Source organism: Ipomoea triloba, chromosome 11, assembly GCF_003576645.1.
Source record: "Ipomoea triloba cultivar NCNSP0323 chromosome 11, ASM357664v1".
In the NCBI taxonomy this organism is placed as follows: Eukaryota; Viridiplantae; Streptophyta; class Magnoliopsida; order Solanales; family Convolvulaceae; genus Ipomoea; species Ipomoea triloba.
This window is the reverse complement of record NC_044926.1, coordinates 7448910-7467659: the sequence shown is the minus strand read 5'-3', so window position 1 is coordinate 7467659 and position 18750 is coordinate 7448910. Positions and strand designations below refer to the sequence as shown.

The 18750-nt window shown below is 39.7% G+C and overlaps 2 protein-coding genes across 2 annotated transcripts in view; both read right to left on the bottom strand.

Moving 5' to 3' along the window:
* Positions 1–554, bottom strand: part of LOC115997648 (coatomer subunit beta'-1-like) — a 26470-nt gene extending 25916 nt beyond the window's left edge. Inside the window, exon 1 of the transcript XR_004093769.1 lies at positions 539–554. The gene's annotated coding sequence lies outside the window, so the exon portion shown is untranslated. The remainder of the gene's footprint in view (positions 1–538) is intronic.
* The window catches only part of LOC115995858 (coatomer subunit beta'-2-like), a 17884-nt gene extending 9755 nt beyond the window's left edge, over positions 1–8129 (bottom strand). Inside the window, exon 1 of the mRNA XM_031235006.1 lies at positions 7653–8129. Within this exon, the coding sequence (XP_031090866.1) occupies positions 7653–8129 (477 nt within the window). The remainder of the gene's footprint in view (positions 1–7652) is intronic.
* Between the last annotated feature and the right edge of the window lie 10621 nt (positions 8130–18750).

Here is an 18750-nt window from a genome sequence, read left to right as displayed (position 1 = left end):
CTCTCGAACTCTGCTTATGTCTCGAGACTTAGTTGATGTCTCGCAGACCCTTATTCCTCCAGTGTCGTCTCGTGCCTTCTACTGATCTATCTATGAAATTACAACACAATTCTTCTAAGATGTTCATACAAGTTTACCTCAAGCTTAAATATTTTCCGAGTTGAGCTCAAGTTACCCGGTTGTATTTTCGCTCTTAGTTTACTTGTCGAACTTACATTGATTCCTATCTTTCGAGACTTTAGGGGATTCTAAATTACATTTTTGGTATCATCAAAACCTAATACATTATGTTCCTAACAAGTAAGACGACCAGTGAATAAGTAGTTGAATAGCCTGAAGCTAATAATCTTCATCCATAAAGATAGACTTTGATCTAGGATAAGTCTTTTCTGTAAGTAGAGCAATAGCATGTTTTCGACATTGTATTTTCCTAGCACCAGTATGTATCCAAATATCAGTGTAAAGCATATGAATTAATACACATAAAACTTAAATGGCATTGTCTGATAAGAAAATAAAGAAAATAGAAGCTAGTTACCATGGCTCTGTTGGATGTAGGTCTACAGACTTTACTCTTTCTGATCTTTGAGCAAGTTTTCTCTGATGCAACAATCAAAGTCAGAATCGTGCACATTGTTATAAAATAGTATACACATAAATGCATGTATTGATATATAGCAAAGTACCTTAATTTCCAACCTCAGAGGCTGCAGCATTTCACGGTCGCAACAAAAGAAAAACAAATTTGAGTTAGTCAAAACACAACACTACCCGATCTCAGCACACTAAAATGTTCAGCGAGTTACAACTTCCAACACTCAAACCAAAATCCTAAACTACACAATTCGCATGCGAATCATAAAAATAGAAATTAAAAGAGGAAAAAAAAAACTGCTACTCTCCAAACATTGATCGACGAGCGTCGCCAAATCGAATCAGATCTAGCTCGTAAGTGAATACGGAAAAACACCGAGAAAGCGGATAAGACAGAGAGACTCACCATTTTCACATAGAAAACAGATGCTGCTCAGATTGAATAACCGAACCGTAGATTCTGAAGAGCAGTATAGATCCGAGTGAAAGATAGACGAAGCAAATAAGCAAGCTCGGGTGCAAATGGAATTACTGGGAGTGAGATCAAGAGAGAGAAACTGAGAGGTTTTGCTATTTGTCGTAGCGCAACCTCCCTCGGCGATATACGACAACGGGGGAATTTAAGGTGTGTTTGGAAACCTGGAGAATGTTTTCTGGAAAATGAGTCATTTTCTAGAAAATATTTTTTTTTCAGTGTTTGGTTGCATTTCAGAAAACTGTATTGATGTATTTGGTTCATTTTTTAGAAAATGAGCAAATTGTAACCCAAAGTTAAAATCACATTTCTATCAAGTATTATCATTATTTATCCAAATAATTCAAGAGACATCTTTTTAAACAAGCAAAATTAGTGTTATTTTTTAAAAAAAAAACACTAAATTTTTTCTAGTTAATAAAACACTAATTTAAAAAAAAAATAAAAAATAGCAAGCTCTCTGGTTTAACTAGAGAACTGGTTTCCGGTCGGAATTGAGACTCTCTGGTTCCAGAGAATCTCTGGTTTCGGTCGGAAACCAGAGACTCTCAGGTTTCCGACCGAAACCAGAGACTCTCAAAGACTCTCAGGTTTCCGACCGAAACCAGAGACTCTCAAAGACTCTCTGGTTTCCGGTCGGAATTGAGACTCTGGTTTCCAATCGGAAACCAGAGATGATTTCCGACTGATTTTTTATCGGAAATGGAGTTTTTATGGTTTCCTATGGCTTGGTTTGCTTGAAGATGATGAAGGTCCTGGGTTAGTCTTGGAAACCAGAGTCTCAATTCCGACCGGAAACCAGAGACTCTCAGGTTTCCGACCGAAATCAGAGACTCTCAAAGACTCTCTGGTTTGATCCATGATTCTGCAGTCCGAATGACATTGGTTACATTGGTTGTTTGTCCCACTAAACATTAGGTTCCCTATGCGCGGGGTTCCGCCTTTATTTCTTTTACTTTACTTTGTTTTACTTTATTTTTATCGCTTTACGTTATTCACATTCCAACTGCTTTACTTTTATGCACTTTAAATATCCGCATTTCTATTTTGAATAATTTTGCTTATTTTACATTTTGTTTTATTGCTTTTATATTTCTATCAGCTTACAATAATTGAATAGCACTCCGAAAACCCTTTTGTATGTTATGTCTCCATTTCTTATAGAGCATCTATAACGGGAGCAGGCCTATGCTGGAAGCTAAAGTGTGGAAAGAGGGATGCATACTTGGTTTATCCTCTTATCCCTTTTCTAATTTTAAGCCCTGTTTTGATCTTTAAAGTGTGGAAATATTTGTTTATATAGCTGATAAGTGCCAAAAGTAGCCATATTTTAGGGGTCATTTAGGTGTGAAATATGCTGTAATAGATGTCCATTAGGCCTAGAAACATGCTAAGATAGGGTAATTTCATTGCATATAGGTCTAGGGACTAATCTTGTGTGTTTCAATATAATTTGCAAAATTCTTGCACTTCGCAGGGCATTCCAGCGACACTTCAGTAAAACGGACGTAACCGGAGCTAGGAATGTCCGAATGAGGCGAGGCAGGTGGCTATGGAATCGTATCGTCGAGAGCTATAACATAGAAGAAGACAGAAGAAGCAAACTTCACCATGCACGCTCACACGCGTGTGAGCGGCGTGGTTGCTTACTGGATTACTCCCACGCACGCTCACACGCGTGTGAGCCGCGTGGACGCGATACAGCGCGAAAATTATTAGGGCGAGATTTTGGAGGCTATATATATGGCCTTTATAGGTTTTCCCGAGATTTTGGAGGCTATATATATGGCCTTTATAGGTTTTCCCAAGCAGTTCCCAGCAGCCCCAATTTCCTTTAGATTATTTTTCTTAGGGTTTTCTCCCCTTTGGGGGAAATCCTTTTTCTTTTCTTTAGAGTAGATTAGATAGATAGATTTTCCATAGATTGAAGAAGCAAGATGAAGGATGAAAGGAAGATGGAGTAGATCCATAGATCTCTAGGTATATTGCTAAAACTTTTATTCCTTAAAGATTGCAACTTTAATCTATTGATTTGTTTATTTTGTTGATTTAATGCTTTCTATGTTAGAGTAGAGTAGTTTGGGTGTGTTTGCCCTTGTTAATCTATGGATTGATGCTTAGAATTTATCTTATGATCTTGAGATTTGTGGGAGTATGATTGATGTTTGTATGGATGATGTTGTTCAAACTTTGCTTCTATTTCCGGCCGGGGTAGTTAGTGAACCGAGTGGAAGTGAGAGAGTGCGCGATAGCGGCCTCTCACGAGCCCAACTCATCTATATCTCCGCTCTTAATCCGAAAGGATGAGATCCGAGAGGAGTGGTAGGCAAGGTGTTCGATAAAATGCCTCAACCGAATGAGGATTGAGAGTCTGAGTGTGACGCCACTCGGTATTAATACCATGACTCCCTAGATCAATCCCGAAACTGAATTCCAAGTTACCTACGATAATCAATCCTTTGGCTTAACTTTGACATGCACCCCTTCCTTTTACCTTTTGTATTTTCTATCCCTTTTTACCTTTACCCAACCAACCATGAACAAACCTTCTCCCTATGATTCTTGTAACTCTTACTTCTCAACCTCATAAATGCCAACATAAATTCGGTTCCCATTCGCCATCCTTGAGAGACACGACACTCGGGGAGTCTTGACTCTTCGTTTTATCACCTTCCGTACCACATTCACCCTCACCACCATACACACAACAATCAATAGCTTTGTGTATGTGTTATGCTAGAGCTTACCATGTTATATAGGATCGTTTGATGCATACCCTATATCCCAGAGTAAATTCTAAAGTGTGGAAAGGGATCTTTTATTTGTCTAATCTTTAGAATCCCTGTTTGTTCCTTTACCCTATATCGTATGGAAACATCGAGGACGATGTTTATTTTAAAGTGTGGAAAGGACGCACTTTGTGCTTTATATGCTTATATGCTTAGAATAAGAAAGTTGAAACTCTTGGGAATGATAAGCGGGTGCATTTGCAGTTTTGAAAGGAGAGTTATTATTTGTGTTATCTAGAGAGAATTTTAATTAGATGCCCAAAAATTTTTACTCTTGAAATATCTTTGAGGAAGTTACTTTTCGCACCTATGAGAGTGTTTAGAGCCAAAATAAGTTTATATTCTTGCATGCTTGCATGATGTTCACCTCTTATTTACGTAGGACCTTAGTCAAGGATCTCTCGAAGTGAGAGTGTGCACTTTTTAATTTGAGAAAGATAAAATTAGCGAGGCCCGGAATTGGACTAATTTGGTAGGGCATGGGGCAAAAAGTGAGCCTGTTGGTAAGCTTAATAAGAAAAAAAAATCCCTTGATCATAAATAGAAAAAGGCATGAGGGGTTGACATGGAGAGAAGTCGAAAAGGCAAAAGGCCAATCACCAAGTTCAAAAATTGAGGGAAGCCAATTCGTTGGGTTGTGCTCAACCATAGTCTTCGGTAAGCAAAAAGCTTTATCTGGAGTCGGTTGTTCACATAAAAAGATCCCAAGAATTGAGAAAATAAGAGATGAGGTGAGCCGCTTCGCTAGGATTCGGGTACCCATTGCACTGTCTTCGAAAAAGCTTGGAGCTCCATGTGAAGTCGGGTGGCTCGATGACGTTATCCTAGGAAGTGAGAAGAAAAGAGGGACCGCGCTAAGCCAAAAGCGGTGAGTGGTCCATGCCCCTACCCTCATTTATATTTACGTTGGGCTTTGGCGTATAAGGGTGTAAAAGTTGATTAGCTAGTGCACATCGTTCCCACTAGCGGGATCGGCTAGAGGCCCTAATTAAATAGAAGGTGAACCAAAACTTCGGAAATGCATGCTTGCGTATGGTGCGAGGAGTGTGATCCTTTATTCTACTTGTTTATCTACGAAAGGTTTTTATTTCCCGAAAATATTTCTTGAGTTGATGACATCTGACCAAAATCCTTTGTAGATAACACAAATGATTTCTCCCGTTTCAACAGTCTTAGACACCCATCATTTTGATTTGTCAAAAGCTTTGTTTTACATGAGAAGATATCTCAGAAGACTTATGTGCTTAGATAGTAAATTGTCTTGCTTGAGGGCAAGCAAGAATCAAAGTGTGGAAAATTTGATAAGCCTCCGAGATACCTGATGCTGTGAGCGTAGTGGAAGTGAAAGTGGATGTGCAATAATGAGGGTGGTAAAACTAAGAGTCATAAACTCCCTAAGTGTCGTATCTCTCGCGGATGGCAAATTGGAGAATATACGGCTTTGCTACCTTGGTTTGTTTGAATATCGCACAGATTTTCTGGTGCCGCCCCACGTCTACCACACGCGTGTGGACTGGCGTGGACGGTTACTGGAATATTTCCACGCCAGCTCACACGCGTGTGAGGCTCGTGGGCGTGGTTTTTTCATTTTCGTTTCCGGTTTGGTCTTCGTGTGCTCCCATGTGGATTGATTCTTACTTTCAATGGTTTATGCTCCCTTTCGGTTGATTTCAGCCTTCATTCCTGTGGGAATTCTTCAAAACACTCCGCACAGAACTTATTTGCAATTTGTTAGTAAAATACCATGTAAACACGTAATTGCACTCTCTAAGACTTGTTTTTAGCAAGAAATCAACTTAATAAATTATAGATAAATAGGTACTTTTGGCGTCTATCAAAGTTTCCACACTTTAGATTGCTCGTCCACGAGCAAATTATACATTCAAAACCTTCTCATTTAGATGCCAAAAGTATCTATGCCAAACATATGCTCAATGATAAACATTCATTCAAAACACAATCTACCAGGAGATGTGAAATCCTTCACAATATCTTCAAGGAATGATAAAAATGTGCCATACACTGCTATGAATATTCAAACAAAGCGAAACCCCTATTGGTCACAAGTTGGACAGTTAATTAGTTTTCACAGCCTCAAGCATGCAGTCCAAAATTTCATTCACCTCTCATTGTGCAAAGGCCTTAAGCTGATCCCCCTAGTGGGAACGATGCACAAAACCTAATCAAACGGCCTCCCTAACCGCCAAAGCCCAACATAAAAGTAAGTGAAAATAGATCCATGGGCCTCTCTCCGCCAGTGGCTTGGGCGGTTACTCATTTTTCTCGCTTCCTAGGGTAACATCGTCAAGCAACCCGACTTCACATGGAGCTCCATGCTTTTTCGAAGGCAGTGCAATGGGTGCTTGAATCCTAGCGAAGCGGCTTCCCTCATCTCAATTTTCTCATCTCCTAGGGTCATTTTATTGTGAGCAACCGACTCCAGATATAACATTTGTGTATTTAGGAGACTATAGTTGTTCACCACCTAGCGAGATGGCTTTCCTCGTATCTTATCTCGGGGATTGGCCTTTTTGCCTTTTCTACTCATTTCTCAGAACAACAACCCCTCATGCCTTTTACTTGGGAAGCGGGGATATTTTTCTCAATGCTCACAGAAAGCTCTCCTTTTGCCCCATGTTCTATTCTATGATTATTCAATTCCGGGCTTCGCTTAACTTATCTTTCTGAAATTAGGGGTTGCACACTCCCACTTCGAGAGATCCTTAACTAAGGTCTTTACAAAATATGAGGTGAATACCACACAAGCATACAACTTTTCAAAATTTTGGAGGTCAAGGTAGGGGTACTTCCAAGGTTATCCAAAGAGTAAACTTTTTGGCACAGATTTAGCATTCTTCAAAGATAGAATGAATAACAACACATACTTGTGGCTTGATTATCTTTCAAACAAATGAGATAGAGCTTTAAGATTTTCATTTCAAGCACAACTCTTTCCACACTTTAGACCAAACATCGTCCTCGATGTCGACTTAGAATAAAATAAAATAGAGAAACAACAAAGCGTGCATTTTTCCACACTTTAAAATGAAAACATAAGGCTCGCATAATAGATAAACAAGGGATAAGAGGTAGATGACCTAGTAAGCATCCCATGTCATGTTGCTCAAAATGCTTGGATGGATAATTCTCATGTTCTTGCAACGAGATCTGTACGGAAATATGAAATCTACAAAAATAGGGAATTTCAACTCGGATGTTATTTTGACACAATAAAGTAAGGATAGTAATAAAGCATTGTAAATAACGGGTTGCCTCCCGGTCAGCGCTACGTTTAACGTCTTTAGCCCGACGAAATTGTCATGAAGATAGTGCTATTCATCTGTCCAGGGTATTAGCCTGTAACACTGGACTGTCCCTTGCGTATTTTCCGTTCCATAGTATTTCTTGACTTGGTGGCCGTTTACCTTAAAAGATCCTTTTTCTGGATGAGTGATCTCCAAGGTTCTATAAGGAAATACCTTTGTAACAATATAAGGCCCCGTCCATCTTGATTTAAGTTTCCCAGGAAACAATCGCAGTCTGGAATTGAATAATAGCACTTTATCTCCCTTAATGAATTCTTTGTTTTTCTTGATATGCATGTCGTGGTAAAACTTGGATCGTTCCTTGTAAGATCTGGATATCTCATAGGCTAGCAAACGCCATTCTTCCAATTCATTCAGTTGAAACATTCGCTCCTGCCCTGCTATGAATAGATCTTCATTTAATTTTTTAATGGCCCAATACGCCTTATGCTCGATTTCAACTGGGAGGTGACATGCTTTGCCATATACCAATCGGTATGGAGTAGTTCCTATCGGCGTCTTATAAGCAGTCTGGAAAGCCCATAAAGCATCGTTAAGCTTGTCAACCCAATATTTTCTATGCCGAGCTACTGTCTTTTCCAATATGGCCTTAATATCTCTATTCGCATTCTCAACTTGCCCGGTAGTCTGAGGATGATACGGGACTCCTCCCCGGTGTTGTATACCTTGCTTTTGAAGTAATCTCCGCATGGGTACATTCCGGAAGTGTGTCCCCCTATCGCTAATCACGATCCGCGGTACTCCAAATCTTGTGAATAATCTCTTTAGAAATCTTGTTACACTTCTTGCGTCATTGTTCCGAAGTGCTTCTGCTTCAACCCATTTGGAGACATAATCTACTGCAATAAGGATATATTTGAAACCTTTGGAGTCCGAAAATGGCCCTGCAAAGTCTAGTCCCCATATATAAAAAATTTCGCACGCCAGGATGTAGTTTTGCGGCATTTCGTCTTTTCCAGTAATATTCCCAGTTCGCTGACATCTATCATAGTTTCTGACACAGATTTGAGCATCCCGAAATATTGAGGGCCAGTAGAATCCTGCTTCAAGTGCTCTCCTAGCAGTTCTGTTAGCTGAGTGATGGCCCATTCGATGGCATTCTCCAAGAATCTCATGTCCTTCAACCTCTGTTACACAACGTCGAATTATTTGATCCGCGCATACTTTAAAGAGATATGGCTCGTCCCAGAAATAGTATCGAGATTCTGCTATTAACTTTCTCCGGGCGTGTGTACTTAAAAATTCCAGTAACTCTCCTCCTACAAGATAGTTAGCCAGATCTGCATACCAAGGTGTGAGATAGAGGCCCATCAGCTTTTCCTCTGGAAAATATTCATTCACATCCCCAATCATATCCTATCCTTTTTCATTCTCTAACCTTGACAAATGATCTGCTGCACTGTTTTCAACTCCTTTTCGGTCCACGATAGTCACGTCAAATTCTTGCAATAGCAAAATCCATCTGATCAACCTTGGTTTTGCTTCAGGTTTAGACATAAGAAATCTGATAGCTGCATGATCAGTATGAATGATGACCTTTGACATTAAGAGATATGATCTAAATTTATCTAACGCAAACACGATTGCAAACAGTTCTTTCTCGGTCGTGGTATAAGTTTGCTGCGGCTTAGTCAACATTCGACTAGCATAGGCGATAGGCTGAAATTTCTTATCATTTTTCTGCCCTAGCACAACTCCAACAGCGAAATTGCTCGCGTCACACATCAACTCAAAGGGTTTTTCCCATTTTGGTCCTACAAGGATTGGAGTATGTACCATGGCATCCTTTAAATTCTGGAATGCTTTCATTGCGTCTTTGTTTAATTCAAACACTGCGTCCTTTTCCAACAGTTTGGTCAACGGTCTTGCGATTTTCGAGAAGTCTTTAATAAATCTTCTATAAAATCCCACATGTCCCAAGAAACTTCTCAAGGATGTCACATTGTGCGGTGGTGGTAAGGTTTCAATAATTGCTGTCTTAGCTCTGTCAACCTCAATTCTTTTTTTCGAAATTTTATGTCCAAGCACAATTCCTTCTATGACCATATAATAGCATTTTTCCCATGATAATGCTAGATTCATTTGTTGGCATCGTTCCAAAACCTTTTCCAAATTTCCAAGGCATTCTTCAAAAGTTTCCCCGAAAATTGTGAAATCGTCCATTAAAACTTCCATGAAATCGCCAATGAAATCTTCGAAAATAGCCAACATGCAACGCATAAAGGTGGCAGGGGCGTTACAGAGACCAAATGGCATTTTCCTGTAAGCAAATGTACCAAACGGACAAGTGAATGTTGTTTTCTCTTTATCCTCCAAGGCTACTGGAATTTGAAAGTATCCGCTCATTTCATCCAAGAAACAGTAGTAACCGTACCCGCTTACTCTTTCAATCATTTGATCTATAAAAGGCAATGGAAAGTGGTCCTTACAGGTGGCTTCGTTGAGCTTTCTATAGTCAATACAGACTCTCCATCCAGTTATCTTTCTCGTAGGAATCAGTTCGTTGTTATCATTCTCTGTGACTGTGATTCCTCCTTTCTTTGGTACTACATGAGTTGGACTGACCCATGTGCTGTCCGAAATAGGGTAGATTATTCCGACATCCATAAGTTTGATTACCTTGTTTTTCACGACTTCAAATGTGTTCGGGTTAAGTCGACGCTGTGGTTGCGCCACAGGTTTGGATCCTTCTTCCAATAGAATTTTATGTGTACAAATGGCCGGATTAATCCCTTTCAAGTCAGTCATCTTCCAACCTATAGCTTCTTTGTTTCTTTTCAACACTGTTATCAGTTGTTCTTTTTGTCTTTCAAAAAGATATGTCGCGATAACAACTGGTAACTCTTTCCGTGTTCCTAAATAAGCATACTCAAGATGAGCAGGTAGAGGCTTTAATTCTCCTTCATGCATTATCTCATGGTCTTCTTTCCTGTTCTCATTTTCATCATCATATTCCTCCTTAGATTCATCAAATTCATCCCCGTCATTTCCAACCATTTCCTCCGAGACTTCACCAACAGAGTTTATATTCTCAACAAATTCAGAAACACAATCATTATCAAGCAAATTAAAACGATAGACCTCTCGGTGTAAAGCAATATGTAAAGAATTAAGTTCATGCTCAAAAGTACTGTCATTATAACTCTTAGTATCTATGGGACATTCCCAATTAAAATCATGCATCTTAGCTTTGGGTACTTCACACAGATAATCAATTTCATCATGCACATAATCAACGAAAAAGCATTCATCACCCTCTAAGGGGTATTTCATAATTTTGGTCACGTCGAAGCTAGCAGACTCATCCCCTACACGGATAACAAGTTTGCCTCCCCCCACATCTATTAAAGCTCTAGAAGTTGCCAAGAAAGGTCTGCCCAAGATGAGAGGAATCTCCACATCTGGGTCCATATCTAAGATTACAAAGTCCACTGGAAAAATAAATTTGTCAACTCGAACTAAAACATCTTCCACTATACCCCTAGGGTATTTGGTGGATCGGTCAGCTAGTTGAATGCACATTCGTGTGGGCTTAAGAGTTCCTAGATTCAATTGTTTATATAATGCAAAGGGCATTAGATTAATGCTAGCACCTAGGTCTGCCAAAGCTCTATTAAAAGTCGTTCCTCCTATATTACAAGGTATAGTAAAGCTTCCAGGATCTTTTAATTTTCTAGGCACATCCTTATGTAATATAGCAGAACATTCCTCTCCTAGCACAACAGTAGCGGTTTCTGCTAATCTCTTTTTATTAGATAGAAGATCTTTAAGGAATTTGGCATACCTCGGCATTTCTCCTAGTGCATCGATGAATGTCATATCAACGTGTAATTGGCGTAGCATTTGTAGGAACTTATCGTATTTGGCGTTGTCGATATCGGTGCGGAATCTCTAGGGGAACGGAAGTTTTGCTTTCGGCACAGGTGGTGGTTCTTGCATGATTTCTTTCCCTTTCCGAGAAGGTTGTGGATGTAGTTCTTCCTTCCTGAGTTCTTCTTCAAGTGCTCGTTCGGCTTGCGTTGAGTTGGTGGTTTCCTCATTGTCCATTCTTGGCTCTGCTGTTGGAATGGATTGCGGTGGAGGTGGAACAACATCTGGAAGTGCTTTTCCGCTTCTCAATGTTACGGCGTTCACATCTGTTTCTCCCTGAGATTGAATCATTTCCATAATCTTTGCGAGTGTGCTCTCAACTGTTTGGAGCGGTGAGAGTGTTTCGTGGCGTAGTTCTTGAATTTCTCCCAGCATCTCTTTAGTAATGGTTTCTTTAAGTCTGGCATTCTCCTCCCTCGTTTCTCGGATAAAATCATTTAGGCGTTTCTCGAGGGTGGTTTAGTTGTTTTCAGATGAAAGAGGCTGTTCTGGGGAAGCAGAAGAATAGGCATATGCATTGGCTCTGTCCACGTCCTCACCACGCGTGTGACTCGGCGTGGAATTGTTCCAGTGAGCTCCCACGCCGGCACACACGCGTGTGGATCTCGTGGCAGGGTCGCAGCTCGCAAAAATTTTAGGATTTGGACGGTTTAACTCATTGAAATGCGTTGGAGGATAATAAGGAGGTATCTCGTGAGGAGGATATCTCTGGGGTTGAAAATGTTGTGTTACGTATGCTTGTTCATGATAATAAGTTGGTGGAGGAGGTAGTGAGTATGGGAAAGAAGGTGGGTAAGGAAAATGATAGTTATGATAATGTTGAGGTGGTGGGTATGAAGGATGGGGTTGTGAAGGGTAGTAGGGATTTCTCCCGTATGGTATGTGACTATGGTAAGCTTGATCATTAGGCGGAGGTGGATCCATGATTCTATCGAAGAATTCCTGCAATCAAATTTTTCAGGCAAAGAATCGGAGCACAAGAGGTAGCTCCTTTTATAGATTAGCTCAAATAGTGTTTGGTTGGGTGCGGAAGTGTGATTGGTAATAAAACAAGACAAAAGAAAAGAAAGTAAACAAGTTATCCAAACGATTCAAGATAATAAGGTTTTAAATTCACCGTTTGCCATCCCTGGCAACGGCGCCATTTTGATGCTGTGAGCGTAGTGGAAGTGAAAGTGGATGTGCAATAATGAGGGTGGTAAAACGAAGAGTCATGAACTCCCCGAGTTTCGTATCTCTCGCGGATGGCAAATTGGAGAATATACGGCTTTGCTACCTTGGTTTGTTTGAATAACGTTAAGTTGGAGCATATGGATATTGGTAAAAAAAAGGGAATGTTAAGAGGGCAAAGATTAATAAAGTAAAGAAGTAATCAAAGGGAAATAAGGGCGGATGGGGCTAAGATATCATGGAGATTGGTTCAAAGTGCAAGGTAGAGTGTTGATTTCTATGGAGTCATGATTGAAGGAGCTTGGAACATAGTCTTGAGTAGCGTCACACTCAAGCTCCCAATCCTCAGTCGGTTGAGGAATTTCATCGAACACTTTGTCTACAAGTTCCATCCGGATCTCATCTTCTCAGATTGAGAGCGGGAGATGTGGGTAGTGGGCTACATCTCTTTGCGATATCTCGCCAACGAGATGATCCTATACTTTTGAAGAGATCGGGGCCCTCGATCTAACAAGATCATACAAAACTTACACACAAATTCAATATTCCCCAAAGAAATCAAACTCATTCATCAAAATAGATCATGAACACCAATCATCCATTCAATCTAGCCCCTATCCTAGGGATTAGCCTCTCATAGGCTTTAGCAACATCAAAGCATCAAAATAGAAAAGCATATCTATAAGATCAATATAAAAAGCAAACAACTTTAAGGAAAAAGGAAAGGTAAGAGAAAGCCAAAGAGAAAACAAGTCTTTAATGAAAGAAGTTACTTACAAGATCTTCAAAGCTATGGAGATCTAGTTCTCTTCTCCAAGGAGCTCCTCCTCCTCTCCTAATCCTCTCTAAACCTAACCTAAAATGTAGAATAGAAAAATGTGACCAAAAGCTCCCTAAACCTAGCTGAAATGTCCCTTAAATACTAAAACATCGCGCAGATTTTCTGGTGCCGCCCCACGTCTACCACATGCGTGTGGACTGGCGTGGACGGTTACTGGAATATTTCCACGCCAGCTCACACGCGTGTGAGGCTCATGGGCGTGGTTTTTTCATTTTCGTTTCTGGTTTGGTCTTCGTGTGCTCCCATGTGGATTGATTCTTCCTTTCAATGGTTTATGCTCCCTTTCGGTTGATTTCAGCCTTCATTCTTGTGGGAATTCTTCAAAACACTCCGCACAGAACTTATTTGCAATTTGTTAGTAAAATACCATGTAAACACGTAATTGCACTCTCTAAGACTTGTTTTTAGCAAGAAATCAACTTAATAGATTATAGATAAATAGGTACTTTTGGCGTCTATCAATACCCTTAAATCAAGTACATTTTAGGGTGTTTTGTCACGTTTATAGCATCCTTACATGATGACTTATGCTCATAAATGCTTTAAATTCACTAACCAACACACAAAAGCTACTTTTAGCCTAAAGGAGGTGAAACAGGAGGCCCGGGAGAAAAAGTTGAGCTTAAAGAGCGAACCAGGCAAGATCGGAGCCCCGGAGGACCCAAATGGATGGCCACACGCATGTGAGCATGCGTGGCAATAATCCAGTAGCCTCCCACGCACACTCACACGCGTGTGAGCTGGCGTGGAGACTGCATTGCGCGAAAATTGCTAGGGTTACTTTTTCGGAGACTATTTAAACCCCTTTGATAGATTTTCAGAGAGGTTCCCAGAAATTTAGTTTTCCTTTCCCTAGTTTTCCTTTGGAGAACTTTCTCTATTTTCTTAGATTTTCATTTCTTAGTTTAGAAAAATCTCCATTGTAGCAAGACAGCAAGCTTGGATTGAAGGATTACTTCACTCTAGGTGATCTCTATTACATTTCTATTATCTTTTGTTATCTTGTTCTTGGATTAAATTAGCTTTTGTCTTGAATTTCATATCATGAGTGGCTAGTTTAATCTAGGGATTTGGATTGTGTGATTGCATGTTGCTAGTGTGATCTTATCTCTATTTTTGGATCTAAATGCTTAGATTGTTGGATTATCTATTCTTGTCTATTGATTGTTGTTTTGATGAGATCTTGTTTGGATTTGGCCAATCTAGATGAGAGATTGAGCTCTTGACTCTTTCATGCCTTTGATTAGAGTTAGGATTTGAAGTTTTGACACAATCATAGTTCTTATGGACTTCTTAAGAATAGTAGGATAGTGTGTAGCTTAAGTGTTTGATAAAATTCTTCTTAGAGCTTTGGATGCTTGAAGGCATTCCTAAGTCAAAGTAGCCTTAGTACACAAAGGTGGAAAAGGACTAAGACAACACACTCTTGAATAGCCAACATCCTAGCATTGTTTATCCATTACCTTAGTCACACCACAATGCAACATACATGAACACTATCCAATCGCTACCCCCTTTTACATATTTGCAAACTCTTTTACTTTACTACTTTCTTGCACACAAACCAAACCTTATGAACTCCTTTCACTTAAGATCCACCATTCACCACACTCGAATCCCTTGCATGACTCAATCAAGTAAACACCCGAACACTTGACACACCTCCACGTCCCTCCTTCGAGACCAACACTCGTGGAGTCACTGACTTTCCGTTTTAACACAAATATCTTTTGACATTTCACCCTATCACATACAAGTGTTGTCAAAATGGCGCCGTTGCCGGGGAGGGCAATAGGTTGTCATATGTTTTTGTTTACTTTGATTGCATGAATGCTAGATTTGAGCATTGTTAATCCATACCACTTTCTTTTGTTTTATTTCTATTTTATTTGTTTTTGCTACTTACCCAATTGACTACTTCTAGTCAATTGTGGAATCCTTGTTTCATTGATAATCTTACTAGGTGAATGCACACGCGAGCAAAAGGAAATCAAGGCTTACTACCCTACATTCCAGAAATCAATAGAGCAACTAGGAAGAAAAATACTCAAAGGTCACAAATGGCTTCGTCAAGCGCAACAAGAAATCCACAAGGAAGAGGAACAACTATACCAAATCCACCCCCAGTTTTAATTGTTCCACAAACACCAATTAATCATGAAGAACCAATTCTTGAAGAACCATAAGCTAACAGAGCAAATCATCAAGAGAACATCCGTGAAGAAGAATACTATGGAATTCCTCAGGAACCGCAATCAAAAAGGACATTCGAAAGCAGAAGAAGAGAACTTCAAAGTCGACCACTGATGCACAAATCACTGCCCTTGAAAAGAAAATTGACAGTGCCTTTTTCTGAAAATCTTGTCTCTCTAGGATCCTTGAAGGATTCGGTGACCGAAATCACAACCATACAGCGTGATTTCGTTACGAAGCATGCCTTCATCAAAGAACGCCTGGATCTGTCATGCACCAAACTTGAATATCTCACAGGCAATCAAAATTCAATGGGATCTTACATTTCGGAGTTCGAGTGGACTCTCAAACAACTGCAAATGTGCATCAATCGGTTGAGTAACAAAGTTGACACTCTTATTGAAGTCAATGATGCCAACAAGGGGGAAGAGAAGAAGGGAACCCTTCCGAGCACTTGCAAAGGAAAGGAAATTGTGGTCATCTAAGAAGATGATGATCCGGAACATGATGATGATAACAATCCACGGGAAAGAGAAAACTTTTTGGATCTCAGAATAACTCCATCTCCCTCCCCATCACCAAAGAGAACACAAGACGAACCCTCCGGCGTACCGAGTTCTAAAAAGCAAAAGAAGCAGATGACCCGAGGAGTTGATGGAAGATCGATTGAATATGTTCCATATAAGGAAGGATCCGGAAAATACTATCAGGAATGCAACATTCCACCTTACTGGAACAAAAAGAAACCTATGGACAAGATGAAATATCTGAGGAATCAAAATGAAAGGATCTTTGATCAAAAGCAAAGAGATGAAGAAATTTTCAGAATACAACAAGAAGAGCAGAAAAGATTTGAGAAAATTGTGAAAGAGCTTGAAGAAGCAAACAAAATAAAAGTCTCTGCTGATGATCGAACCAAGATGAATGCCATTGCTCAAATATTGACTGCAATGCAGCAAAGCTTTTCTGATGGCATGAATGCTCCCGAGTTAATCAAGTGGTGGAATTGGCGAATCATACGAGGAGAAAATCTTGGTGAAGTCACCCAAAATTATCTGATGCTCAAGCTACATAGAAAATATGCATACAAAATTGAGGGACTTGACGTTGTGAAGGCAAGAAAGGAAATCAATGATATGATTCAACTCAAGGAACTCGAAAACTGGAGAAGGAACAGAAGAAGAAGAAGACTAGTGAAAGCTCAAAATGAGGAGAAAACATCATTTTTCTTTCCTCGCTTTATTTTCTTTCAGTACTTTTGTAATGTTTTGCTTAAAGTATTTTTGAATGAATAAAAGACATATCTTGTTGGGGCTCAGCGTGCGTGTGTTATCTAGCATTTCTTTTTACTCCTCGGATCCATGTTAATCTCCAACTATTCGCGCACATAAATGAAAATCCTTTTATGGATAAAAGAAGCCGAATAGTGCGAGTATTAGGTGTTGGCATCATCAAAAAGGGGGAAATTGTTAGGAACCCCGTGCTATTGATTTTGATGATACCAATGACCCCGAGGAGACCCCCAAATTCTTTTTGTCTTTTAGATTAGATCTTTTGTTTTCATACCTCGGTCTTAGGAATTAAACGAATCCTTATCAACAAGAAGTAACTTGCCTTCACTCAGTTATTGAAGAACCAAAGGATTAAAGAACCAAAGGATTGAAGAACTGGAGTTTTGAAGAAGCGAAGACAAGAAGACTGAAGATTGAGGCCGAAGAATGGAAGGGTCGAACTCTTGATACCGAACAATCAAAGGTGATTGATTCGAGGAGACTGATGAATGATAAAGTCAATCATTCTCACTAATAACCAAGGCCAAGACATTCTCTGAAAATTGTCTTGTCTATAGCCTTGAAGATGGGTATATCCTGAATGTCAAAATAAATCTTAGCCTCCTAGGCAACGATCCCAAGGAGCATTTAATGATTGTCACCTTTTTGTGAGACAAAAGACAAATTGTCCTTGCACAAAAGTGAACAAACGGCTAGAAAAGTACTGACATTCTGAAAAAGGGTCAAAACCTTACCCATTGGATATTACACACTGGATAATAGGTTTGAATTTCACATTCCCTCCAACGGATCTGAAATTCCCACCTATAAATACCCTTGTCCCATCTCACTTTGACAAGGGTTGAAAAAGAAGCGAAAATTGTTTAGCAAGCAAACCACTTCCTGTGTGATTAAAAATATTCAAAAGCTCATAAGAAATACTCAGCTCAAAAGAGATCTTGTGAAGTTCAATAAGTTCATCAAGAAACTCAATCACAAGAATCTCAAAGTTGGAGAAACATCACAACCTTTCAACCATCTCTACATGGAAAGTAGAAAGAGGTGGAGTAAACTTGGGAGAAGTTGAAAAACCTACAACGACGTAGCTGCCGGGCTAAGTGATCAAAGGAGCACGTTGTAAAGGAGTTAGTACTATTACGGAGATTATAGTGCAAACTGTTAGGAACATCTTGTAATAGGTTTTGATGATACCAACTGTTAAGTAGAAATCCCCAAGTCTCGATACATAGGCAAAACACTGTAAGTTCGACAAGTAAACCAAGAGCGAAAATACAACCGGGTAACTTTGAGCTCAACTCGGAAAATATTTAAGCTTAAGGTAAATTTGTCTGAACATCTTAGAAGTCTCATGTTGTAATCATATAGACAGATCAGAAGAAAACATGGGACAACACTGGAGGAATAAGGGTCTGCGAGACATCAACTATGTCTCGAGACATAAGCAGAGTTCGAGAGGTAGGACCTCTCGATACAGCTATCCAGTTCGAGACATAAACAGAGTTCGAGAGATAGACCTCTCGATATTTGAGTTCGAGACATCGAGCAATCAAGATATCAACCTTGGTCTCGATACACTAACAATTCTCCAACAAAGCTGATTGACGGTCAGGAAACATACTTAAAGTTTGGAGAAGAAGAATATCATGGAGATAGAATAATAAAAAGGTGCCGAACGTGAAGATTTCAAAATGGGCGGAAATGGATGACACGTCAGATTTCCACCACAAACGGTCAAAAGGTGCACCAATGCTGAAGTGGTCTGATTCCCTACAAACAAGGAATAATGGGAATATAAAAAGAGTAACTTTTACCAAAAGACGAAAGTGGAGTATGGACTCAAGAAAGTGAACTATAGAATATTCACTACCAGACAAAAGGTTCAAGTTACAAGACCACCACTCCATGAAATATGCTGAAAATATGCAAGACCCATGATCGGCATGGGAGATAGATTTCAAACGGAATAATTTTCCCTCCAACGGAATTATTCCTCAAACTCTCTATATAAGGACGTGAAGACACAGTGATTAAGGAGGTTGGTTCATTCAGAATTTAAACGAGGTGTCTATTTCAAATGTTCAAGTGCAAGCTTTCAATCTGGAATATCATCCTGATATTCAATACAGCGAGAAAAACACATCTTAGTGTTTAAGAGAGTTACATAGCTTAAACTGCAATATATCTAGAAGGTGATCGAAGC